Below are 21,578 nucleotides of genomic sequence, written 5' to 3' on the forward strand. Positions count from 1 at the left end.
GTCCCTGCGCATCCCAGTGATGCACAGCTGATCCTGGAGTGAACCAGGGACGAGCGCTCAGCTCTCCTGGGATAGCTGGGTCTGCTTGTCCCCCGCCTTCTCGGGACCATCTTGAGCTCCGTGGGTGGTGCGGCTCTCCCTCCCGGGGTCGTCCCTCTTCCCTGAGAGTAGCAAGGCTCAGGATACGGGCACGGTGCTATGCAGGGGGTGTCCATCAGCATCAGGGGTCAGCATTTCGCCATCTTTGGGATGGCGCTTGGCGTCTTCCAGCACCAAGGTTTTGTGTTTTTTTTTAAAAAAAAGAAAACCTCATCTTCGCGCAGGATCACACCCACGCAATTGCGCAATTGCCTCCTCTTTTTTTAAAAAAATACGTTGCTCTGGACTCTCCCTGTTTACTTCTGGGACAACGCGCTGGCGTGTGGCCCCTGAGGGATGATCCCAGAAGTGGAAAACTCCGTGATTGTTCCTCCCCACTCCCCAAAGGGCTGCAGGTGTAGATGAGCCCAGGGAGTGGACTAGGTGACCTCTGACGTCTCCTCAGGCTCTAGAATTTCCTCCTGTGTTGCTCTAACCACAGAGTTTGCTGTGATGTCCGAATCAGGCAAAATATGGTTAGCACTAGAGATGGAGGGGTCAGTCTATTTCCGGTACATCTCGCTTTCACATGTGTTACTTAAACATCTGTTCTGTCTTGTTGGTTTTTAATCCCCACAAAGAAGTCCACTTAAGTATGCATTTTTGGATGTACATTCTCTCACAGCAGACATTTTAAAATGTATTTTGATGCCCCATCATAATATCTGGAGATGCGCAAAACCCGACGGTTACATTCCTATCAGCAAGTTACTCCGAGAGGCGTGGATCATTTCGGGATGCGTTGCAACTCGCAAAGGGGGTGTATGTGCGTGTGCAGCTGGGGGTGCGAAGGGGCATATGTGCAAATAGGTGTCTGGCTGTGGGTATGAGTGTCCACCCCACCTCCTGCCCCTGGCCTGCCCTGTGTGGCCCCTGCAAGGTTCGCACAGCTACCAGTGCAGGCCTTCAACCAAAAAGGTTGCCCATTTCTGGGCTGGAGTCCAATGAACCCCTGCTGGAGCAGCGCAACGAAGAAGGAGAAAGAGGAGTGGAAAAATAAATAAAGAACGGGGCAGCACTCATCCTCTAGAAATCTCTTGCTACCTTTTAAGATCAAAACAAGACTTTAGTAAAAATGGGGGAAAGAGTCACTAGCGACGTCACAGGCACTAGCCAATGGATGCCTGCGAGACATGGATGCAGTTGCATTCCACACAGAATTTTAACAACTGCAACAGGTGAGAGTAGCATAGAAGTGGATGGGATAAAAATATTTCAAATGAAATAAATAGCAATAGGTGATTATCAGGGGGAGAACAATATCCTTCCAGCAAGGCAAATATCAGCAGTCAGCATAATGGGGCACTGCCCAGGGCTCGTGCCCTGCAGGGGCCACATGGCTGATTGGAACCTCTGCTACTGCCCCTGCACAGTGGTCGAGCACCCGCCTGGCAACGCAGAAGGACCCAGGTTCGATGCCCAGCGCCTCCAAGTAGGGCTGGGAAAGCCGCTGCCAGACAGCGCAGGCAAAACTGAACCGTGTAAGGATCAGCGGGCTGACGCTGTATAACACAGCTTCTTCATTGCTCCCTTGCAGCCATGGAGACCGGTGAGGCAGCAAGCAGCATTTCTGTTGCCCTAGTGATGGGTGTGTGCTGCCGGATCGCCATCAGCTCAAAACAGCCACAAGTGCTGGGTCCCATCCCTTTCTTGGGGGCTCAAGAAGGACTTGGGTGTCATTGATTAATCCCCTTCCCCTCAAGCCGAGGCCATTCCCACAAGTTGGGTGGAGCTTACAGGATCTACACCTCCCACTCATCCTTTTTTAAAGGAGGGGCAATGAGGCCATCACTATTTTAAGCGGGGGAAGTGAGGGCCGGGCAGTGAGGGCATATTTTAAGTGAGGGGCAGCAAAAGAGCTTGCTAAAGAGAACGTTGCCAGGAGCACAGGCAACCATTTTAGAAAGCCACTCTGAGTTGCCCGTGTGACCTACCTGTCATCCGGAGAAGCTCATCACAGCAACAGTCTTCCACCCTGGCCCTGAGTCTCCAAAGGCACCGTGATCCACATTCCAGTCCTCCCCTTCTCCAATATAAAAACCCATACAGAGTTCACTTACCCAGTGTAAGGATCTCGGGCTCCTTACTGGAGGGCTTTGGAGGCTCCTTAGTGGTTGGATGTGGTGGCTCCGTGGGGGTGCTTGCCGTTTTTGGTGCTAGGAAAAGATCACCCAAACAAATCAACCAACATTTCTGAATCGCATACTAATCAAACTGTTTCCCTGTATATCAAAATACCCGATCTGGTGTGATGGCATGGGATGCTGCAACCTTGATGAAGCTAAGCAGGTCTAGACCTGGTCAGTTTCTGGAAGGGTGACTACCTGGGAACCCCACGTACATTGATTCCTGCATTGAGCAGGGGGTTGGACTCGATGGCCTTGCAGGTCCCTTCCAACTCTACTATTCTATGATATGATCAGAGAGTATCAAATTAGGGAAAGCAGAGTTGTATGGATCTGGGGATCTGATTCTGTCAGGTCCCGGTCAAATTAGATTCTTTTGATTATCCAGATGAAACAAAGCTATTTGCACAAAAAGATGGTAGTATGTTGATAGAAAATGAATGCAGAATATATACATGCAAAGAAAGTTCACGCTTCTCTCCAGCCAATGAAACTATGACAGCTGAATTGTCTATCTGGGCCCCCAAAGATAGATGAGAAGCCATTTCCCTAGAGCCACAAAATCCCTCTAAGCTGGTAATGCCTGCATTGCCCCTTGGAATGAACCCAAAGAGCAAAGCCGGCAAAGCCAATAGTGATTAAGCATTTTTTTTAAAAAAAAATTGGGGTAAAAACAGGTATTATTAGTAAGCAGTAGCAGCCCCATGGGAAGGCCAGTGAAAACTGGCGAGTCTTCAGAGCTTTCCTGAAGACCTGAAAATAACGGTCCTAATGAATCCCTGCTAATTCTAGAGCTGCAGGGCCATCACTAAGAAGGCCCTTCCCAGTCTCTGCAAACTAGCTAATCTATATTACAGGCAGGAACTTTTTGCAAGGGCTTCCACCAAAGAAGTTTTAGAAGCAGGAAACATTACCTTCACATGTTTTGGTGTCATTGAAAAATGAACACTTCTCCTTGGCTGATTCTCCCTTCCCCACACAGCTCCCGGTACCTAAAAACAGAGACATTTTTTAAGAAACCAAAACACGCTTGAAACCCCTAGTGGAATTCCTAACGTCTTTTTCCCCTTCTTGTTGTGGAGCGACGAAAGACAAGCCGTGCTTCAATGAACGCGTGATTAAGGTGGCTTGGAAGAAAACAGGAAGGCTGCAATTGCTGGTCCTGGCCCTGTGGATGCATCCCATGCTGCCTCTACTTCCCGCTCCAACTCTCCATGCGTTGGGAGAAGATCTGAACAGTGGCTCTAAACGCAAGCACCCCCCGTGGAATTTCGAATCCTGTGTGAACGCAATTCCAAATACCATGGAGAACAAGGTCCCCTGGCCAGCTCTCTTTCGCTCCGACACACGGACAAGGATGTGATGGGGGACACCCAAAAAAGGCCTAGATATATCCACATTCAAAAGGGAACGTAGGAATACAGAATGACCAGGCAGCCATGTAGAGATGTAAAATTTCCAGAAATTTTGAAGCCATGGGGGGGGGGGGGGAACAATTTTTTTTGAAAAAATTGAAATAATGCAATATTAGCACTTTTTACAGTGCGCCATCCCAATTTTTCTTTCCCACTCACCTGGCTTCTCTGGGGACTCCTGACAGTGCATCCATACGCAGTCCGTGATGTTGCGGGAAGCTGCACCTTCAATGCACTGGTCGCATTGCTCCAGCTCTTTGCATTCTCCTGCCCAAAAACAAGAACACCCCACAGATGAAATTAGGTTTCCAGGCGGTGAGTGCAAATCGTAGGGACTGCTACAGTGAAAAAGGTTGCACGAGAGAGAGAGAGAGAGAGAGAGAGAGAGAGAAAAGGACGCTGTGCACAAAATCCATGCCAGTTAGTGTAGACACTTTTCATGCGGTCCCATTCCCTCACTATTCTGATGCTCAGTGTGTGCCCTGTGTGCAGCAGCTACCACCACAACTAGAGGAACTGTCTTTTCTGTGCGTCTTTACAAGATATTTTTTTTTATTATTATTATTATTATTATTATTATTATTATTATTATTATTATTATTTCTTCTTGCTCATAGCGGTTTTTCTAGACAGACATGACAAGCTTTGCCAAGTCATGCTGTCTTTTACAGATTCAGGAATTTCCTGACAATTGAGAATGTTTCAAGCATGACTCCTTTCTGGATGTTGGTGTGGATGTATTTTGGTAGGCCCAGTTTCTGAAGATTTTCTGTAAAAACATTTTGATGTGATGCCTGTGACTGATGTGACTAACAGCATGACCCTTTCCACCATCATCATCATTAGATTTTTATCAGTTTTCCAAAGCAAAATCAACAGAAAAATAAAAAAAGTCGGGAAATAAATAAAAACAAATGCATTGAATTTAAATTGAATTATTGACAGAGAGTAGCATACCTAAACTATATTTGGCTTTTTCCACTTTACTGTCCAAGGCATATGTGGAATTCATGGGCTGCTTAGTAATTTACTTTATAATTTTTCTGATTATTATTTTTATTACATTTCTATACTGACCAATAAGCAAAGTTCTCTGGGTAGTTTACAAAAGATTTAAACCTTAAGAACACATACATAATATAAAAAGTATGTACTAAACAATTTAAAACAGACCATAACAAAAATCCAGGACTGGTTAGAATCGTATTGTATGCTGTCAAATGCCTGGGAGTAGAGGAAAGTCTTGACCTGGCACTGAAAGGATGCCAGGTGGACTTCAGTGAGGAGAATGTTCACAATCAGAGCCACCACTGAGAAGGCCCTCTTCCTTGTTACAATCCTCAGAACCTCCCTCAGAGGAGACACCAGGAGGAGGGCCTCAGGTGACAATCGCAGTCAGGTTCATACTGGAAGAGGCGCTCTCTCAAGTACATAGGGAGGCTCTAAAGCATTTAAAGACAACTCAGCCTACGCACATACAACCTGTCTGGATACTGAGATCTTAATCAGAAGACCTCTTTTGGGGTGCACTGCAGAGAAAGTGTTTTTAATGGTGGCACTCCTCTTATTTATTTATTACATTTTTATACTGCCCAATGGCCGAAGCTCTCTGGGAGGTTTTATTGAATGCCCTCTGCAAACAGACCTGCTTGGCACCTTCTTTTAGGCGCCATGTTATGACCTTATTTACTTGCTGGAGTCTTTTGGCTTTAGCAAAGAGCAAGCTTATTTCTTTTTAATCTGTGGAGAGCTTCTGCATAAATAAAACAGTAACACCTCCAATGTTCTTATAATTTTTTATTGTGGACGCTGCCTTTATTCATCTCGTAAAATCGTAGAGTTGGAAGAGGCCTATAAGGCAATCGAGTCCAACCCCCCTGCTCGATGCAGGAATACACCTTAAAGCATCCCTGACAGATGGTTGTCCAGCTGCCTCTTGAAGGCCTCCCATGTGGGAGAGTTCCATTGTCATACTGCTCTAACAGTCAGGACATTTTTTCCTGATGTCCAGCCAGAATCTAGCTTCCTGTAATGTGAGCCCGTTATTCTGTGAGCTGCACTCTGGGAGGATCGAGAAGAGATCCTGGCCCTCCTCTGTGTGACAACCTTTCAAGTATTTGAAGAGTGCTATCATGTCTCCCCTCAATCTCCTCTTCTCCAGGCTAAACATGCCCAGTTCTTTCAGTCTCTCCTCATAGGGCTTTGTTTCCAGACCCGTGATCATCCTCGTTGCCCTCCTCTGAACACGCTCCTGCTTGTCTGCATCCTTATAGAAACATAGAATCATAGAATAGCAGAGTTGGAAGGGGCCTACAAGGCCATCGAGTCCAACCCCCTGCTCAATGCAGGAATCCACCCTAAAGCATCCCTTTAGGGTGCTTCTTGAAGTGTGGCGTCCTTCTTGAAGTGTGGCGCCCAGAACTGGATGCAATACTCAAGATGAGGCCTAACCAGGGCCGAACAGAGGGGAATCAGTGCCTTGTGAGATTTGGAGGCTATACTTCTATTAATGCAGCCCAAAATAGCATTTCCTTTTTTTGCAGCCACATCACACTGTTGGCTCACATTCAGCCTGTGTTCTACAACAATTCCAAGATCCTTCTCGTTTGTAGTATTGCTGAGCCAAGTATCCCCCGTCTTGTAACTGTGCATTTGGTTTCTTTTTCCTAGGTGTAGAACTTGGCATTTATCCGTATTAAATTTCAAAATGTGGTTTTCAGCCCAGCACTCCAGCCTATCAAGATCACTTTGATGACAGAAGTCTTCCAGGGTATTAGCTATCCCACCCAATTTTGTGTCATCTGCAAATATGAGAAGCATTCCCTGCACCTCTTCATCCAAATCATTAATAAAGATGTTGACGAGCACTGGGCCCAGGACTGAGCCCTGTGGATCTGCTGCTATGCAAGTTAATTCTATTTCCTGCAATATTTTTAAATGTAATTTTGTTTTGCTGCTTTGGAAATATGTGTGTGTGTGTGTGTTTTAAAGCAGGATACAAACCTCTATTGAAATAAACAAAGAAAGATAGAAGGATTGAGAACCTCGCTCATTCCCCAATTTGCTTTAGTCCAGGCAATCAACAGCATCAACGTTGTGTTTGAACCAATCCCTAGAGCTGGTTCAAATGCAGCCACCATATGCTGGTGGCCATCTTGAAATGGTTCCATTTGTCAGGTACTATACAGGATGCCATTTTTAGGTAAAGTGGGCCACCACCTGGATGAGAAGATTTTGCCATATCATTGTACGCACTGAAAAATAGGGCTGCACTCCGTTTCGTTCCAGATCCCTGAATCTGAAGCGGAGCGGGCCGATCCGGACCTCTGAAGCCTGGTTCCGAAGCAGATCGGGGGAGGTCTGGATTGGTGCGAAGCAGTTTGGAACGGTCTGAACCGATTCAGACCTTTCCGAAGCTCTGGACGCAGGTAAGTGTGTGTGGGGGAGGGGGCTTACCTGTGTCCGTCGCTGTCTGGGTGGCGGCTTCAACTGAGGCCCAGGCCTCAAGGCAGAAACTGGCCATGGCCTGCTTCAGGTTTGAGGCCTGGGCCTCAGTTGAAGCCACTGCCCGGACCACGATAGACACAGGTAAGTGGGGGGGGGAGGGGGCTTACCTGGCGGCGGTGCCGCTGTCCGTGTGGTGATGGTGGTGGTGGAGCCAGGTAAGTGGGGGGAGGGGGGCTTACCTGGTGCCACTGTCCATGTGGCGGCACCAGGTAAGAGCTTACCTGGCTCTGCCGCCCGCCGCCGTGGTCCGTGCGGTGGCAGACAGCGAAGCTAGGTAAGGGGGGAGGGGGAATCTATTCGCTTTTGTCCTCCCTTCCCCACTTACCTGGCTCCGTGGAGGCAAGTAATCTTGGAAGGGGGGGCAAAATGGGGTCTGAATCTCGCTCTGGCCCTCTGGATCTCGCTCTGGATCCGGTTCTGGAGTGGATCGGGGGAGGGTCGGATCGACCTGAACCAGTTCAGGCCCGATCGGGAAGGTCCAGATCGGGCCCCAAAGCGGTTCGTGTTGGTGGTGCACAGCCCTACTGAAAAAGATTGGTTTAGTTCAAGGACAACAGGCATGACCTTTCGATTCTGTTTTCTGTACTATGTTTGACTAAGATATATTGTACTATATATAATACACAAATATATATTTTATATTTGTTAGGCTAACTATAGATATATTACTAGATTGATATCTATCTATCTATCTATCTTGTGAACCGCCCAGAGAGCTCCGGCTATTGGGCGGTATAGAAATGCAATAAATAAATAAATAAATAAATATATTGGTCAGCTAACAACCGGCATGAAGAAACCGCTCATGAAGTAGAACAATGACACCAGTAGTGAGCCAGATATTGTACGCCAAAAAGAAGAGCTCACTAGAGGCTCTGCACACGCAGAATGAGAAGCTCATGTCAAACTCGCTTGTTTATGTATTTCACTGACCCGCTACCGGCAGTGCTGCCAAGAATCCCGGCTTGCTGGAGCACAGATAAGGCCGCAGCGCTTGGAAGCTTATACAACATTTATTAAACCTATAAATGTTGCATTACGCTTGCCCGTTACAGCACTTTATGCTCCCTAAGACAGCTGGCCTTGGGTTCAAAGCCTGTCGCTGGATGTTGGTGGAATGAAAACCCTTGTTTTCCTTTCATCGCCAAGATGATGCCCTCCTGATGTGCTGGATAACAACTATCATCATCCCCAGGCATTGTGCCCATTGGCCTGCAAGGTAGGTTAGGGAGAGAGAGAGAAACTGCTCCAGGGTCAGTCAGGGAGCTCTGAAGCCCGGTGACTGTCTTCAATGGTGCTGCGTTGGCGCTGCGTCCCTCCTCAACCCCGTGCTTCCCAAAGCCAACGAGGGAGTGCGGGGTTTCTGGTCAGCCATCTGGGTTCTGGAGCTGCCCCTGCCCTCATCCTGGTGGAGGGCAACCAATCGCTGATCGCTTTCCACCAGGCTCCGCCCCTGGGTTGCCCCCGGATTGGCTGCGGAGTGATGTCACACGGCGGAAGCCCCGTGTTGATGTCGTCCCCTTATGAAAAAGTCAGGGTAAATCCCAACTTTTTCAAAACGCAGCATCGCAGGGAAGCCCCGTGCCAGCTGCGAACCTGCATCTGCATCGTCCAGATCCACAGCCACCACGGGGCTTTCCCCATGCGTAGACAGCCCCCCTCCCAGTGGGGATTTGAACCCAAGCCTCCCAAGTTATTTTATTTATTTATTACCATAATATAGCAGTTTTATTTATTTATTTAAAATCATAATATAGCAGTCCAATTTGAAACTTCAACCATCACAAAACCCAGAATAAGTTACAGTCCAGGGAAGGCTTGTTTAAAAACATATGTTTTTAGGAGACGTTTAAAAGATATTTCTGCCTCCCGAACCACACGAGGGAGCGCTTTCCTGAGTTGTGGGGTCTCTTTGGGGGATAAGCAACGGGAGCAGGACCCCCTCGCATTCCTGCACCCCCAGTGACCCCAAGGAACCTTTGCACCCAAACATAGAGCTCCAAGCTCCAATGCAAAACCTTCCTGAACCAGGGAAATGGGTACGAGTTCAAATCCAACATTCAAACCAAAAGGTGTTGAACCTCAGGGTCACATACCAAATCCACCTTACCTTGGGTCTCAATCTATCGTTCTGGGCTTCCATAGAAGGCTATGACTCTTTCCCCTGCCCCCCCCCCCAATTTTGGGGTGATTTCTCAACTTTTGCGCACTCCCCCTTCCCACATTCTAAAAGGTTGAAATGCCTCTAAAAAGGCTTAGTTAGCATCATTATGGCCATAGCTAGACCTAAACCTGTTCATCTAGGTAACACACAGGGGATCCAATGCTCAGGCAGGGGCGAACCCTGGATGATCCCAGGATAAACCTTAGGTCTAGCTGTGGCCTAAGATTTACGCTCAAATATCCCAGGTTTTTTGGGTATTCTTGCCTTGCTCCTTTTGCCTTTGCCCACACACCAACCACCAGAAAGCCTCCCCACCCCCAGCTTCTCCAAACCTGAATTTGGCCCTCAGGCCAAAAGAGGTCTAACCGCTACACCACCCTGGCTCTCTTTTTGTCAGTCCGATCCTTCAAGCTTGACATTGGCAGAAGGCAGTGTCGAACGTTTGCACCCGCCCAGGACGGCCGTGGATCCGGGGTGCAAACATTCCTGCTACCCTTCCTTAAAAAGGACAACTTTGGCATCACTTGTCACAGTCAAAACTACCTTCAGAAACAATTTACGGCCGAGAGGCCCTGCCCTCTCCCCTTGCCTCCATCTGGCCCAAATGCAGCATAACGAAAGGAACGATGATCCCGGTTTACGTTAGTGTAAACTTCCTCTCGTAGCCTTTGGTGCAACCTGAGAGCTCTTTGCACCTGGCAGAATCTGAGCTGACCTAATTATAAAGTCTGCACTACACTTCCTCATTTCAACTTTGAATGATCACAATCTGCAGAGCTGGCCTTTGTATTTCTCCCCTCCCCCCCCCACCGCAAACACCCCCACTCACACCCACACCCACCATCCTTTTTTTAATACACACACAAGCTTCTTTTCCTTGACATCAGTTGTCACAATCAAAGCAATCTTCAGGAACAATTTAGTCAAAAGAAATTGGATTACCCTACTATTACCTTATTTATTTATTTATTTTAGCATTTTTATCCCCCCACCCCACCCCTTTAGTCAAAAAGGCTCTCAAGGCGGCTTACAAAAATATTTCTTAAGACTGTCCCTGCCCACAGTCTTACAGTCTAAAAAACATGACACAAAAGGAAAGGGGTGTCATGTCTAACCCTACTGCCCCTGTTTTGGGAGAAGGTGTTTCAAGTAATCAATCAGAATCTGATTCGGACCTAGAGGAGGCGGCTCCAGACACCAGCCAGCCTGTACCAGTGGGGGAGGAAGCTCTCAAAGGCGATTCCCCAGTTAGGAGTCAGCCCTCTCCAGAGCTTATCTCCTCAAGGCCAAATTCTACACACTCAGTGGGAAGTGAGCTTTCGTCCGGGAGTGAGCGTCCCGACAAGCTAGCTGATGCTAGGGTCTTCCAGAAGCTAAAACGCACAGAGCGGAAGGAAGGTGTGAGAAAGTCGGTCCGACTAGGATTGCGCCAGAACCTGCCTCCACACCAAGCTCTCTGAAGTTACGGGCGTTTGGGAAGGGGCTTCCTGTTCTCCTTGGTCGCACAATTGTCTCACTTAGTTTGCATAGTTTTGTCTAGGGGGAAGTTTCCAAGAGATTCTCTCTTCAGGTAGAAGAGATGTTTACTGCTTAATAAAAGCTTTGTGGATTACCTAGCAGGCCTCGTCCGTCGTTTGTCTCCCATCGAAAGCAGGAGCTTTCTGAGAAACACGACAAGGGGACTGGGAGGAAGGGGGGGGGGGAAGGAAAGCAAATTCAGGCACTAGATTCTTAGTTGCAAAGTTCAGCAGTGACAGTTGGTAACAGGAGGGAGGGGGCTCTCAGCTGGAGCTGGGCCCAGGTCTGATGGAGAGGTACCTGGCTGCTGCTTCCTCACCCACTGATGGCCTTTGGTCAGTGCTGCAGCTGTCAACCTTGGTGTCAAAGTTCAGGAGCCTACAATGCACCCCCCCCCCCGTGACCACCTAGAAACAGCCTAACAAGGACATTGAAAAAAAATGACCCTGGTTCAGACAACAAGCTAAACCATGGTTAAGCCACTAATCCTTTTCCAGCAAATGTTTAGTGAGCGTGTTTAAACTGTGGTTATGTAGCCACCATGGTTAGGAATATGCTAAGTCATGTTTTACACGACACACTAAGCCATAAATGCTTAACTCAAAATACTTAACCACCGTGGTTTAGCATGTCATCCGAACAGGGTCAATAAAAATAGTTAAGGCAACTGGCCTAAACCACCTACATGGTTCCAGATGACCATTTTATTATTTGTACTTTTTTCTACAACAAAGTGATTTTCCCCAAGTAAATGTGTTTTGCATCAGGGCAACAGAAGCAAACTCCATTTTATTCTTGTAGTCATGGTGGTTTTAGCTTTGATTTTAGTGAGGTTAGAATGCAAAAAACTGCACATGCTCAGAGGTTTTCTTTTTATCGGGATTAGCAAACAGGGACTGTTCATTTGTTTGTTTTGTGGCTATATATGGAATGTATAAACTGTTGTAAAGTATGGAATGGCGAGGGGGCGGAAGAGAACAGAGAAGAGAAATGTCCGTTGTATGTATTTCACAACTGAAATAACACACGTGGTCACTGAAACTCCATCTCTCACCCCAATAAGACCAGGGTCTAAAATTACCTAGCTGCACCACTGCCTTTGGTTTTAAAACATGAGACTCATATACTAGAGAGGGTGGGAGATTGGTTTAACCCAGGAGTGGGCAGAAGGAAGATCTGGATTTACTTGTAGATCTTTGGGTGATTTGTGGTAGATGGCTCCCTCTCTCACCCTAAATTATACTGCTGAAATGTCGAAAGCTTGGGGTACCCATGAATGGATTTGTGCATGGAAGGTCTGTGGGAGATCCATTCAGTTTTGGTACCGATAAAAAATTCTTTAATTCTAAGCATACATCTTTTCCACCGTGCTCCAGTTGCTGGATCTCAGGGTTCTAATGAAAAAACAAAGTAGGGCCGTACCTAGACCTAAGGTTTATCCCAGGATTGTCCTGGGGTCAAACCTGTTCATCTAAGTGCCACACAGGGCATCCAGCGGTCAGGCAGGGACGAACCCGGGATGATTCTGGGTTAAACCTTAGGTCTAGCTCCGGCCTAGATCCCTCAAACTGAAGTCTGCCCACCTCTGGTTTAATCCTCCTTGGCATTCCCTCCCTCCCTCCAAATATTCAATAATCCTAAATCCTATTCCTATTGAACGGCATCTCTGTAATGGCAGCTCCCTCCACATTCCTCACATCCACTTGCTGACACTCAATATTTTATATATATAAACCCAGGGGAGAAAAACATGAGTCACAGCTTATTAATAGCAAATCCTTTGTTTTATTAAATCTGCTTGGAGAATTCTTTCACTCCCCCATAAAAGATTATGCTTCCAACTAGAACTCAAGAATACCAATCGAAAGGGATTTAAAGGAGGCCTTGTTGGCAAGTTTCCCTCCCAGCTAGGTCCCCTTGTTCTAAGGGTAAAATATGCCGCGATAATTTTACACAGAAACAAAGAGGAAGAAAAGTTTTGAACTAGTCTGGGGACGGGGATAAAAGAGGTTTGTGAAGAACACACCATGGTCAAAGGGGCTGAAGCAACTCCCCTGAAGAAAAGTTGTAATGTTTAGGGTTCTTCAGCTTAGAAAAAAGGAAAGTAAAGCAGGGTGGGGGGACATTATAGAGTAGGGTGACCATATTTTGGAAACCAAAAAGGAGGACAACATGGTCGCCATGTTAAAATTATTTTAAAAAAATAATTTTAAAACCTCAAACTTTTTTAAAAAATCCTAAAACTCAATGGATGGACAGATCTATTTCAAATTTGATATGGCTAAAGCTCTACCTAAAAGCAATCATGGTGCCAAGTTTCATCTCTTTATCTTTAAAAATGACAATTTTAATAATAATAATTTTAAAACTTCAATTTTTAAAACATCCCTAAAAAATCAACGGATGAACGGATCTATTTCAAATTTGGTATGAATAAAGCCCTTCCTAAGTGCTACCATCATGCCAAGTTTCATGTCTTTATTTTAAAAAATGACGGAGTTATAAGCATTTTTGTTAATTCCCGTTAGAGCTGCTCTTTGGAGAAAATCCGGATTTCCCCTCCCCCTCCCGGATTTGTCATCAGAAAACCTGGACAAATCTGGGCAAATCCGGTCATATGGTCACCCTATTATAGAGGGGTGCACAAAATCTTAGATAGTGCGGAGACAGTGGATGGAGAGCACTCTTGCTCCCTCTCTCTTATTATATTAGAACCATAGGCGTGCACAACGAGTGTGCTGGGTGTACCCAGACACACCCTAATTTCTCAAGCAATAAGCACCGAATTGAGGGGGCTCCTGAACAGGGATCCAGAGGGGCATCCAGACGCAGCGAGAACGTTCCTCCGGCTGTTCTACCACCACACCGAAAATCCGCTGCCTGCCTCCCGGCAGCAAGAGCAAAAACGAATTGCTCTGTTGGGAGCCTCTTTGCCAGGAGCCTTGCTTCATAGAGGCCAGGAGGACCCCCAAAGGCTAAGATTGCTTCATAAGCCCCACCTTTGGCCAGTGTCACCACAAAGTCCCAACAATGCTGGAGCTTGAGGAGTGTCTCCTCATTCCCCCCCCCTCGCCCCCACACCTGCAATGGCCCTCCCATGGTCAGGCAAGCCAAGCATGGGGTAGGCCGTCAGTGTTTAATAAATAAAAGGATAAAAACAATGGAATGTGCTGCGCACGCCTAAGCTGGGGGAGCATGAGTAGGAGGGAGCTGTGTTCAGCTCATGTCCTGCTTGTGGGCTTCTCGTTGGGGCATGTAGTTGGCCACTGTGAGAAAGGGGATGCTGGCACAGACAGCAGTCAGTTTGATCCAGTAAGGCTCTTTTCTTATGGTATTCTTATGGTCATTTGGCTACGGATTATTCGATCGAACTACTTTGCCTAAAGCAGGAGTGGGCTATCTGTAGCCCTTCAGATGTTTTGGCCTGTAATACATCAGGCCTAGTCAGCATAGCCAATGGCAAGAGATTATGAGAGTTCTAGGCCAAGAACCTGGAGAGCCTGTAGCTAACACGGGAGGTCAGGTCATCATCATCATTTATTATATGGTCACAGACCCAAGGAGCAACTGCGGCAGACATCATTAAGACTGCAAAAACACAATAATTAATTCATTACACAGAAGGCTGAGAAATTATTAAAACATACACGTTTAAAATATCTTAACATAGTTAAAACACCTGAGACAAAGAATTTTTTTTTTTGAAAACAACAACTGAATTGAAAACAACAATTGAAAACACGGGAGAAAGCAGAAAGGCTATGCTAGTGTTTGTTTGTTTATTTGTTCATTTATTTGTATCAAACATCACCCAACCAACAATGTCCTCCAGGTACCTCCAGTATCAGAGGCAGCAGGCCTATCTACACCAGTGGATGGGGAACATGGGCGGGAGGGTGCTATTGCACTCGTGACCTGTTTGTGGGTTCCTGGTCAACAGCTGGTTGGTGTGAACACAGTAGTGGACTAGATGAACCCTTGATCTGATCCAACATGGCTCTTCCTAGGCTCTTATGAGGTTCACAATAAAAGCTAAGAAGCATTAAAAACAAATCAACTGGAGTCCTAGAAATCAAACAGGAAAACCTAAAGTGGCCACAGAACAAAGCTAAATTAAGAAAAATAAAAACAGTGATAGCTAAATGCAAAAACACTGAAGCCCTGTTAAAAGCCCTGTTAAAATGTCTGGAATAACAAGTTCTAAAAGACCAGGGTTTACCACGCAATAGTGGGGATACCAGGGGTGAGGACAACCTGGGTGCTACCACGGAAAAGGTAGCCACCCACTAAACCTCTTTCTAAGTGGAGAGGTGCCCCTAGAATACTTTAATACAGTATTCTGGATAATGCATTCCAATACAATATATAATATAATAGGATCAATTTTTCTCCATATGGATCTACCCTGATGTTTAAGTCATCCTTGGAGGACGTGCTTCACAGCTCCCCTGCCTTCAGAAAACGGGGCAGGTGGTTACCAAGGAAAAGGAAAGGAACCTCTCGTGCAAGTACTGAGTCATTACTGACTCTTTCACTGACGTTTTCTTGGCAGGCCTTATAGCGGGGTGGTTTGCCGTTGCCTTCCCCGGCCGTGATTACCTTTCCCCCAGCTAACTTGGTACTCATTTTACTGACCTCGGGAGGATGGAAGGCTGAGTCGACCCGAGCCGGCTGCCTGAAACCAGCTTCCGCTGGGATCGAACTCAGGCCGTGGGGAGAGTTTCAGCTGCAGAAACTGCTGCTTTACCGCTCTGCGCCACACGAGGCTCTTAGGTGGTTACCAAAGACACGGCCTTTTTGGTGGTGATATCTGCCAGTGGAATTCCTTCCGCAGCTAAGTTTGGGCAGCTTCTTCTCTTACCACACCCTAAAGGCAAGTATTTTATTTATTGGTTAAATGTATATCCTGCCTTTCTACTAAAGCTAACACCCAAGGCAGCTAATAATAAAATGCCATTTTTTTAAAAAAAATATATAATTAAAACATTCAAACTTGTTGAACCGAAACACATGTAAAAAAGCATCAAGGAGAAAGAAAACAACAACACTCACTGGATTAAAACCTAGACCAGAAGTAAATCAGCTTAGATGCCAAACCTTGACCGAGTTCTGATGGTGCCAGGGCAGAGAGGCTTCTTCTGAAGCCTTTAAAACCCAAGCAAGCTCATAAGGGAGAATTCAACCTTTCAAATAGCCTGGTCTCAAGCCACCTGGTCTTTACAGATTATAAGCAGCACTCTGAATTGTGCCCAGAACCAGATTGGTAATCATGTGCAGAAAAGGGAAACTAAAATGTTCAAAGGGCTGGAGCAACTCCCCTGCGAGGGAAGGTTACAACAGCTGGGATTGTTCAGCTTGGAAAAAAGGAGGCTAAGGGAAGACATGATAGAGGTCTATAAAATCATGCAAGGTGTGGAGAATGTGGGTAGGGAGACATTTTTCTCCCTCTCCCATAATACTAGAACCCATTGGGGTCATCCCATGAAGCTGACTGGTGGGAGATTCATTCAGGACAGATAAAACAAAGTCCTTCTTCGCACAGTGCATCGTTCAACTATGGAATTCCCTACCACAAGATATGGTGATGGATATTTAGATGGCTTTAAAAGGGGGTTGGATAAATTCCTGGAGGAGAAGGCCATCAATGGCTACTAGTCCTGTTGGCTAAGTGCTTCCTCCAGTATCAGAGGCAGTATGTACACCAGTTGCTGGGGAACATGGGCGGGAGGGTGCTGTTGAACTCATGTCCTGCTTGTGGGTTTCCCGTGGGCAGCCGGTTGGCCACTGCGTGAACAGAGTGATGGACTAGATGGACCCTCATGTTGAAGTCCTGGATTAGGACTGGTTTTTGTACTTTCCATATTTCTGTACAAGTCTGCAAAACCTGGAAGAAACTGAAGACTCAGCATCAGTCAATCAGCTTAAAGGTCAAGTTTGCAGGTGGACTTTATTGAATTGTTGGGATGATGCAAAGGTGTAATTGTCTCATCATTGCCAATTAGTGGTTTCATCATTTGTTCAGGGAAATGTATATAAAGAGAGATTTGGAGCATTGTAACGAGATTAAAATATTCTCCCTCTGCTGCTGTGAGCCCTGCTGTAACGTGTATGACCAAGTGTGTGAGTATGTTAGTGTAAATTTGTATTGCCATAAGCTGTGTTATTTCTATCAGTAAAATACTTTATTTTTGTACCAAACAAAACAGACTCTGTCTTGAAGTTAATTTGGTCTTTGCGGAATTTCATAGTTAAGAACCGCTGTTACTCTGCTAATTCACTGGTATAGTGAATAAAGGGTTTAAAATAATACCCCTCAAGACTTCAGACTGATCCAGCAGGGCTTTTCTTATGTATAACTGGTCCCATTCAATTATCTGACTGCAGCCTTCTGGAGCAGCAGAGATTTCTGAACACCTTTCAAAGGCAACCCCACGTAGAAGTATGACAATAGTTCAAATGTGAGGTAAGTAAGGCATGTGTCACCAAGGACAGATTTAATCCTTTTTAGAAGAGTCAGTGTGCATGTGCATGAGCACGGAAGGGTGGGCGTTGTACCACTGGCTAGATCTTATTATCATTGATGCTCACTGGGTGATTTGGGCCAGTTACTCTCTTTTAAGCTAAACTACCATACTGAGTTGCTGTGAGGATAAAATGGGAAGGCGAGACACCACGCCTGCAGCCTTGAGCTACTTACAGGGCAGAATCTACACTACTGCTTTAAAACGGTTTATAACAGTTGTGACAACTGTTGAGGCCCAGGACACACTCCCTATACAGTCTTCAAAACGTTTTCAAAGTGTTATATCCTGCTTAGTGTAGATCTGGCCCTGGAAAGGTGGAATATAAATGCATTTAATACATTTATATCCCACTTTCCCTCCAAGGCAGCATACATGATCCTCCTCCTCTCAATTTTATCCTCACAACAACCCTGCGAGGTAGGTTAGGCTGAGAGTCAGTGGCTGGCCCAAAGGCACCCAGTGAGCTTCATGGCTGAATGGGACCAAAACCTGGATTTCCGAAGTCTCATTCCAACAGTCTAACCACTACGCCACACTGGCTCTAGAAAGGATATTTATTTGTTATACTGTTATTATTGCTTCGTAGCAATTGCTTTCGTGTTTATTGCAATCCCCTGGGGTGTTTGAAGTTGTGGTATATTGTAATGTTAGAGTTTATCATTAGCCATTTTGGATGAAGAACAGGAACAGCAACAACAAAAATCAGACAGAAAGACAGCATGTCAACATTATAAAGAAATAAATGTAACAGGAGGTGCTTATTTGGACGCAGTTTTCAAATGAAAACTCTCCTGCGCATACTGGGTTAGACAACTAAAAAGCCAAGTTCAATACAAAGCACCCACGCGGTGCCTTTGATCCTCTCAATTAATTTTCCCCTACGACGAGCATGAACCCTTACCTGCGCCATGACCAAAGCCCGGGTACCACCTGATCTTATGCATGTTTACTCCTGCCGCGTACAAGAATATGGCTTAACCCTGGGGGAGTGTGTGCATTGAATTGCAGCCTTAATTTGGTTTAGTTTAATCATCTTTCTTTTGCTTACAGGGTGTGACAAAAAATGGCGAGGTTTTACACAACACACACACACACACACACACACACACACACTGAAATGGGGACTTTCATCTGTAATAGCAAAGAGGGACCCAAGAAGTGGTAGCGATTATTGGTTCCGCCGGATACAAAGGGTGTGATCTTGTGTAAGTACCCCCAAGAGACTAAGTGGAAAGAGAAAACAATACAACCCGGCAGCACAAAGAGTGTGCAGAGCTTCACTTCAGCACAGAGACGTGGGCAGTGAAAAGGAAGCTCAGACTGTCGGACCATCTAGTCCAGTACTGCCAATTTGTTGACCAGAAACAGCTCTCTGGGGCCTCAGACAGGAGTTCTTCCAGCCCTATGCCTAGGACTGAACCTGCAACTTTTTTTGCACGTATTGAGACACCCCTCCCCACTTGCACCCTCTAGCTGGCCCTGCCCTAAAGCCTGCTAGGTAGCAGGAGGTTGAAAGCTAGGACCGCTAAGGTGACTTTCTCTGAAATGCTCCCCGTCAGGAATAGAAGGCGCAGCTGTGGCTCTTGTAGTTTAGCTAACACTTAATTAGAAGTAGACTGGACGGCTTTGGGGCCTATTCAGCCTCTGGAATGTTACAATTTGTATGAATAGATCTCTGTCAGTGTTCTCAGAGCAGAGACGGAGGAGTGCCCTTACTCCCCTAAGCCACCTGTTCCTCTCAGCCTTGAGCAAGGCCATATCTACATCAAGCAGGGTCCAACGTTTTGAAAATGGCATATATAATTTGTCCTGGGCTCGAACAGTCGTCAAAACCGTTATAAACTGTTATAAAGCAGGAGTGTAGATCCTGCCCAAGAAACTGTTTGTGAGAAATTGATAGAGAAAGGGGTTTGCAGAAGGGTTGTCCATATTGAAGCGTCATAGAATCGTAGAATAGTGGAGTTGGAAGGGGCCCATAAGACCATCGAGTCCAACCCCCTGCTCGATGCAGGAATCCACCTTAAAGCATTCCTGATAGATGGCTGTCCAGATGCCTCTTGAAAGCCTCTAGTGCGGGAGAGCTATGGTGGGCTAAGCAGTGCTGCCCTGTTTGGATAGAGGCATGCTGTAAAACCAAAGCCCCTGTTATCAAGTCATCTGGAAGAGGCCTACACCTCCCTTTTTAAGTTGGTGCAAAGGCAAGGAGCCTTTGCTAGGAACATCTGCTATGCATTTCCCAGAAAACCTCCCTGACTGGATCCATTATCATCTGAGACCCTGGGGGCACTCTGCACATTTATTTATTTATTACATTTATATACTGCCCCATAGCTGAAGCTCTCTGGGCGGTTTACAAAAGTTAAAACAGTGAACATTAAAAACAAATATACAAAAACTTAAAAGCGTAAAAACAGCAACATCATTTAAAACATTCTGCCTCCTAAGTGGAATTTTGGATTACTAAGAACTTTGCCATGAAAAGTACTGTGAAGCTTTTCATAGACTTCAGCTCCTGTTTGCTGTGGATTGTACGACTTTGTTTGCCGACAGCTCAACGCACTGGCAGACTGGGGCCACAGCTAGACGGGGCGATATCCCGGGGATCACCTCGGGATCATCCCTGTGAGTCCACATGACGCACAGGGGATCCCGGGAGCAAGGAGGGATGATCCTTCCATTTCCCTGGGATCTCGCCCTACACTTCCCAAGACCGCGGAACGTGTGGGCGTGCGTTGCGGTTTGTCCCAGCTCCTCGCGAGTAACCATGAGGAGCCGGGAATTGCGCACGGGATGCAGAGCTCCTCAGGAGCTCTGTGCCCATTGGGGGTGGGGTGGGGTGAGCGGGGAAAGTATTTTTTTTTTAAAAAAAATCCTCATTTTTCTTATGAACACTCCATCTGCTTTAACAAAAAAACCAAAATGGCGGGCGCGATGTCGCACGCTGCGTGTAGACCAGGGCGATGATCTTGCGATCATAAAATCACGAGATCGTCGCCATAAAACCCCTGGTCTAGCTGAGGCCAGAGAGGTTTTCCTCCCTGTCTCATAATACTAGAACCCAGGATTATACCATGAAGATGAATGGTGGGAGATTCAGGACAGACCAAAGGAAGTAGTTCACGCAGTGCATAATTAAACCGTGGCGTTACCTGCCCAGCGATGACTACTAACATGGACGACTTTAAAATGGGATTAGAAAAAATCATGGTGGTTAAAGCTATCAGCGCCTGCTTGTCCTAATGGCTATACCCCACCTCCAGGAGCAGCAAGGCTCTGAGTAATCAGGAGGGTGCTGCTGCAGTAAGTCCTACTCATGGGTTTCCCAGAGGCATCTGTGAGATTCAGGGTTGCTGGAGGCCTTCGGTGTGGTCCAGCAGAGCTCTTGTTCACGTCCTCACCTTCTTACTCAAGATCCGGCAACCTTTCCATTCTGCTTGATGACGAAGAGCTCCGTGAGACCTGGAGGCTTGCAGATCAGCCACAGAGCAACATCAGCTGCTTGCAATATTCTGACCTTAGAGTTTCATTAAACCTGTCCAAGAGGTGCTGCTGATCTTCAAACGTGACCACTTCCTTTGGGGCAGAACTTTGGCTCTGTGCCGAGAGCACAGCAGTCTTCAACTGCAAGCAATTCTGTTCAAGCAGGAGTTGGACGAGGAGACAGACTCTCTCCCCGCTACCCCTCCGCCTATTTTAATGAATCACGTACTGGAGATATAAAGCTTTTCTACTTTGCAAAGAACTGGAAGGTATCTGCCAGCCCACCCAAATCCTATACATGTTTATCCAAGAAGCAAGTCTCACAGAGTCCAACATGGCTTGCTTCCAAGTTGGCAGGCATAGGATTCCAGCCTTGGGAAGAATTGGATCACGGGAGGCCCCTATCCGCAAGTAATACCCACTCGCCGGGAGCGAGCTTGTCAATAAGCAACAGAAAGCTTCCCAGGTAGCGTGGGAGTTTTTTCTCTTAATGTGAAACAGACACACACACGAGTTAACCAATTACCTTTCTATGGGGCAAGTTGAACAGCTGATGGGTCCCATTGCCATGGATACAGCGTTCTGACTGCAGCACTTAAAAAATAACATAAACCCAGCAGTAAAGGACTGTTGGCGTAACCAATAAGAAAGTAGGGCTTCGTTCTCCAGATTTCTGACATTTTTTTTTTTTAATGAGCTGAGTTAT

At 46.3% G+C, this 21,578-nt stretch overlaps 1 protein-coding gene across 1 annotated transcript in view; it reads right to left on the reverse strand.

Annotated features, from left to right (window-relative positions):
- The window catches only part of CD164L2 (CD164 molecule like 2), a 46,278-nt gene that overhangs the window by 16,590 nt on the left and 8,110 nt on the right, over positions 1–21,578 (reverse strand). Inside the window, exons 2-4 of the mRNA XM_063140494.1 lie at positions 3,839–3,946; positions 3,179–3,256; positions 2,199–2,294 (exon numbers count right to left, since the gene is read on the reverse strand). Of these exons, the coding sequence (XP_062996564.1) occupies positions 2,199–2,294; positions 3,179–3,256; positions 3,839–3,946 (282 nt within the window). The remainder of the gene's footprint in view (positions 1–2,198; positions 2,295–3,178; positions 3,257–3,838; positions 3,947–21,578) is intronic.

This window comes from Elgaria multicarinata, chromosome 13 (assembly GCF_023053635.1).
Source record: "Elgaria multicarinata webbii isolate HBS135686 ecotype San Diego chromosome 13, rElgMul1.1.pri, whole genome shotgun sequence".
Classification (NCBI taxonomy): domain Eukaryota; kingdom Metazoa; phylum Chordata; class Lepidosauria; order Squamata; family Anguidae; genus Elgaria; species Elgaria multicarinata.